Source organism: Liolophura sinensis, chromosome 7 (genome assembly GCF_032854445.1).
Source record: "Liolophura sinensis isolate JHLJ2023 chromosome 7, CUHK_Ljap_v2, whole genome shotgun sequence".
Classification (NCBI taxonomy): domain Eukaryota; kingdom Metazoa; phylum Mollusca; class Polyplacophora; order Chitonida; family Chitonidae; genus Liolophura; species Liolophura sinensis.
The window spans coordinates 37,224,942-37,230,535 of NC_088301.1; the positions used below are offsets into that span (position 1 = coordinate 37,224,942).

At 35.9% G+C, this 5,594-nt stretch overlaps 1 protein-coding gene across 2 annotated transcripts; it reads right to left on the reverse strand.

The window, feature by feature from the left end:
• Positions 1-649: 649 nt before the first annotated feature.
• On the reverse strand, positions 650-5,327 carry LOC135471578 (uncharacterized). 2 transcript variants are annotated; one of them, XM_064750865.1, is made up of 4 exons: positions 5,193-5,327; positions 3,490-3,637; positions 2,590-2,791; positions 650-1,540 (listed from the first exon to the last, which is right to left on the reverse strand). In XM_064750865.1, the coding sequence occupies exons 2-4, from the start codon at positions 3,543-3,545 to the stop codon at positions 1,352-1,354; spliced, it is 447 nt and encodes a 148-aa protein (XP_064606935.1). In that variant the 5' UTR covers positions 3,546-3,637; positions 5,193-5,327; the 3' UTR covers positions 650-1,351. The 2 variants fall into 2 exon arrangements, with proteins under 2 accessions (XP_064606935.1, XP_064606934.1); XM_064750864.1 differs by having other exon boundaries at positions 3,434-3,637; positions 5,193-5,323.
• Between the last annotated feature and the right edge of the window lie 267 nt (positions 5,328-5,594).

Genomic DNA, 5,594 nt, shown 5'->3' on the forward strand with positions numbered 1-5,594 from the left:
TAATGGGTAGCATACCATTTAATTAGGGCCTCTTTTTATATTTTAATGACTTCCTGATCAATGTACAGTTGTCCTTATATGACCAAACAATTCTTAAATGGCAATATTCTCGGATATTTTGCTGGAAAATGTATTAGCATACTGTATTTATAAGTTGTGTGATAAAGACATGTTTATCTTTATATTCTTTAAAATATATATTTATATTCCCTAAATATAAAGAAGTACCCTGCTTTATATACATGTAACTGACCTATATCAAAGCCAATGCACAGTCCTGTGTTGCATGGTTCTTCCCTCAAAAAGAGCAAGAAAATAATTGTGAGTTTATCATCAAAATGGTTGACATTTAGTTCTTCTGCCTCTGTAGATTATAAAAGCTTTGCTACAGTGTGCTATTCACACTAGGCCAAGCAGCACTCACCATAGTGTGATATCGAGCTGATACTGCCACACAGCTTAATAACCTATGTTTACGGCTCTTAGGGTATTTAAGCATGCTAGTTTCCTTCAATGTTAATCCAGAAGCTGAACCTGTATTTCAGAACTGTTTGTTAAATTTTCTTCTACTTGATCATAAAAAATGCATGTAATTGATTATAGACACTGCAATAAATAAAAGAAAACAATACGACAATTACCACAGACAATGGATTTTTATGACTTTAATTATAATTACAACACTGTCATAAATATTTGAAACCTGACTTTGTGGGAAAAACAGTTATAAATTATACCTGAATCAGAACATGTATAGTGAACAAATTCAACTGAGTTGAATAAACCATGAAAAATCAGCAGCATGGTAGGCTGTGATTGCATTTAGATCATTGTCAAAACAGAAATTTAACATTAATCACAATTTATAATAAAAGAAAATTAACACATGTACACAAAGGCAGAGCACACAAGTATATCACAGCTTATCAGTCACACTCACAGTTTTAATGCTCATTACTTATGAGTTACATATAAAAGATGTCCTTTAGCCAGAGGTGTGCAATGTTTGTGTTACCTACAGTGCAATGTGGGTTTTGTGTACACCGTAGTAGTATCTGAAAAACTAAATCTTTACTATGCCCCATCCCAATGCAGTTTAGCTGATGTACTGGTAATAAAGAGTTACACATTGTTTCTTGTTATTAATACAATATATAATGTCTTGTAATATCCCTTCTTTCTTAAAGGCATAAAAGATTGTAATAATTAAACATTCCAATTCTAACTTGGTGTTTGAACAGAGTCAAAATGTTGTGAGAATGTTTTCACAATCTTTCTGTCAGCTTGTGCATCTGAAGATGCTTTTAGACATTACACGAAGATCGGCTTGTGAAAAAACATCTCCATGGTATTAATCATCCTGTTGCAACTGTTGGAAAAGAACTTGGAATGCCTCCTTGAACTGTAGAAACTCAACTTCTATATCTCTTATTCGATCCAAAGTTGCGAAAAGCTCATTTAACATTACCTGGATTTGATGTGTGTCATTGTCATAAATGGCAATCATCTCCTGTTGCAAAAAATCACATACCTTACCTGCCTAAAAGAGAAAATAATAAAGAAAGATCAGAAATAAACGAGGGAATTCTTAGGGTGAACATATATACATACAGACACTGACTATTCTATTTCGCCGAAGATACAGTTTTTTCTTATATATATATATTTGATTGGTATTTAATCTATTGGCATGCTCAAGAATTTTTCACTTATCTGATGGCAGACAGGTTTATCAATGGAAGAAGCTAAAATGCCAGAATAAACCACCAACCTTTGTCAGGTAGGTGAATTAAAGCTGCAGTCAGAACAGCAATAGATAACACACCAATTTATAAACATTACTTCCATTAAGATTAAAGGAGAAGAAAATTTAAATATCCATCAAATAACATTGAAAAGAGTATGCACTTCCTCGCAGGGGGATGCCATAAAAAACATTCTAATATGTACCTCAAGCTGACAAATTATAAATAATGTCTGCGCCAACATCTGCTGTGGGCAACTCCATTTTGCCTAAGAACTAGTCCTGAAGCCTTCTGTGTTAAGAGGAGAATTGTCATCGGAAACCGCAGTTCATACATTTCCGGTAGAACTCTTCTTCACAGAAGGTAGCGAACAGTACAGTTCGTTTTCTGCTTGATGATCGGGAAACCGGAATGTTGGACGTAGGTTCCGAGTTTACACAAACAAGCCGGCAGTTTTAACGACTCGCCTTGGCTGAGAGATGTTAAAGATGGAGGCCAGCTTTGCCATATTCAGGCTTTACGTGTATGTCGAGGAAAAATTGCAAAAATATGCAGCAGGCACCACCAGATAGAAAAAAAAATGCGCTCTTTTCAGCCCATAGTGTCATTTAAGTCTGTGAAAACTGCTTTAAATTTTAAATGCCACAGTTGTTGGCAGTGGGCAGTGGGAATCCAAAACAATTTCCCAAGAACCAAAATGCACAGAATTCAGGACAAAACCGTGTCGATAAACTGTTCAGTAATGAGTAGCCTTATTCATGGCAGCTCTATAACAATCACTCTGTAACAATAGCATCACATATCCTTAGACTATAGTAGTGATCAAAGTTGATCAAGTTCCTACCTGTATTTCCATGGCATTCCTGAAATCACCCATAAGCTTAATATCTTCAGCTCGTTTCTCGTTTATCCAAGCAATGAAGCTATGAGCACTTTCAAGTAAGGTCTCTCTGCTGGATACAGGGAGCACATTGTTGTGGGAAACACTGCAGGACCTTCCATAAGATGATGACTGATTTGATAATGAGGCAGATTCTATGTGCGTCCTTAAATCAACAAAAATGTCAGTCACAAAACCAAATTTATACGATTACTAACCACACAAAAAAACTTGTAGCAAGAAGTTGAAGAGTCAAAAGTGAATATAAAAAAGAACAAAAAAATAAAAGATGGATAAATGAAGCATTTTCACCATTTCACTATTCAAGTTTTTGACTTTCCATAGAAAGAAAGAAATACAAAAGAAATTCTTAAACAAAAAAGGCAAAGCCAAATGCCTCAAATGCTGGATCAGGCAGTTAAAGTGCTGGCTTCTTATTGTGTACAGTGGCTGTCAAGTCTTTGACCCAACAACGTTTTAAATAGCCTGCGTGGATGGTTGGTGTGAGTTCAAGTCCAGCTCATGCTGGCTTCTTCTTCAGCCATGCGTGTTGAGGTCTATCATTACTGTGAATGGTAGTGAGTTTAATTCCACTAATTTGATAATGATCTGCCTGAAGCTTTAATTCATGATTTTTGTCAGATACCTAGTGAAGGGTGGTAGTTTCATTACTCCAACTATAGCCTGACTGCCATCATGTAAGTGAAAAATTCTTGAGTATGGCATTATACTTAATACAATCAAATAAATAAACAAATAAAAATGACTATATGTATCTTAAAAACTACACAAAAGGTATTACACATACCTCTGTGAAGCATTACATTCTCCAGTACTGACCATCTCTCCTTCATTTCCTCTCACCTCAGGGGTAGATCTGCAGGCTGATGAAGAGTAAACTTTGTCCTCCCAATAATCATGTCTGTTCAGTTCTAAACCATGAGAACTGGTGTAACTACTTTGCCTCACTGAATCCATTCACACACATATGTTTGGCAATGATCTGACAGGTCTAGATGGAACACAGAAAAAGATAGAACTTTTTTATGTTTCAAGCTACATGTATTTATGCATTCTTCTTACTTTCTTAACCATTGGTCTCTTCCACAAATATAGTGTGCTTATTTGTAAGTCACACATGAGAGAGTTTGTCAGTCACTGGTAAAATGTTTGTGGTTTACCCTGGTTTCCTCCACCATGAAACTGACATTCATTGCATAAGTAACAAATAGGTAATTTACAGTTCAAACTTCTTTGTCACTAAAGGTAAAGACAGTCCCACTGTATCGTGTGACCTGTCACAAATATTAGCCAACAGTCACCGATCACCTGTTTGTTTGTGTTCCAGAAGTACACTTTACTCTTCTTTCCTTCAGGAACTACTTAAGTTCACAAATATTTAGCACCTCAGTTTTCTTCCTGTTTTGTCTACTATAAATATCTTTGTGTGCAACCTTTGTCAGACTTCCAGACTTCTGTTGTAGTAAACTTAGCTGGTTCCCTCCCCTTGACATGTGATAGAGCTAAATGCTTTAGCCAAAGGGACAGGCACAGGATGAATTCATTATTGCTGATCTAAAGCACTCTTTCAAACACAGCAATGGAGACACCCGATAGTAGCTCATCATGATGACGTCACATTAAAGACGGTAGACGTTACGCTACAATCCATTCCTGACGTAAAAATGGCTTGAGGTCGTGCTTCACACTTGCACCACCTCGCGGGATTGAAAAATATGCCTCCTTGATCCCATTTATATGTAGCCATTAATTTTCTATTTGTGCGTAGCTAGTGGTGTACATTAACTGTAACGTCAAATCCTAGCACTTGGACCTCACAACAATCCTTTCATATGCCATATCTTGTTGATAGGCTTCCCCCGCGGTGAACATTTAATATACATATAATCATCCAATCATAAGTAGATAGCTTTGTACTGAATGTGATTCAGTAACGGAGACTATGAGGGAACTACACTGGTAGCAATTGTGATCAAATATAGTTGTCTAAAATTTTTGGCAGGTCACATAACACACTAGCTCTTTTTTACCTTTAGTATTGGTTATACGGCTTTAGTGATACACAAGGATGAACATGAAACTCCCTTATTCTTGAGTACAACAATTAACAACAATCACTGAAATCAATAAATAAACTGGGATGCCCTGGAAATGTAAATCTTGCATGATGTCGTGATGGAATGTGATTTGTTTTCAAGTTGCGGACCCTTGTGGGTGAGTCTATGACAGTTTTAAATTAGAGTGAAGCAGATAATACATTTAGTTTAACTGAATAACTGTAAATGTTTTACTACTAAAACAGGTTTCTGGATCACTTATTTTGTTCAACACGAACAACTTAATTCATTCAGATTTAATATGGGGCCATTCTTCCCATGGTTACACTTTAGACACAGTGTTTATTTAAAAAAAAAAAATAAAATTACGGTCTGAGAATGATTAGGCCTATATGAACACACCTAACCTAAGGTTTTCACGCCTATCAGCATAACATTTTGTTAGAAATACAATTTTGACTAATATGTGTTCAAAAGTTTATCACTCACCTGTGTATCAGAATGTTATCTGAATCAAACTTGCAATATTCTCTTCGTACTTTCACAAATTTCCGTCGTCTGCTACAATCTGTAAAGGTTAAGTGCTATCATACACCAGGGGTGACGTCATTACTGTTACTGTCATCATCAAAATGAAAATAAAACTTCTAAACTCTTGAGGCAGTCTGGTCAATATATTACCAAATTTTTGGTAATTTGAGGGCGACGATAGCTCATTATTTTTCAAACTTGGTACAATTTAAAGAAATTTGTGAGAAAATACCCCCTCTACAAGGAGAGTCTAAGTTTTGTTAACATGTCTACCGTGAGGTGGCGCTGTTAAACAAACTCGTACCTTGGCCATGTTATAAGATATCATTCATTGAGAGGTACGAGTGTATTAGAAGACGA

Coding starts and splice junctions, on each gene's coding strand:
- LOC135471578 (XM_064750864.1), bottom strand. CDS start 3,603: ATGGATTCAGTGAGGCAAAGTAGTTACACCAGTTCTCATGGTTTAGAA. Junction 2,792..3,433: donor GAATGTAATGCTTCACAGAG/GTATGTGTAATA, acceptor TGTTGATTTAAG/GACGCACATAGAATCTGCCT. Junction 1,541..2,589: donor GGAATGCCATGGAAATACAG/GTAGGAACTTGA, acceptor TTTCTCTTTTAG/GCAGGTAAGGTATGTGATTT.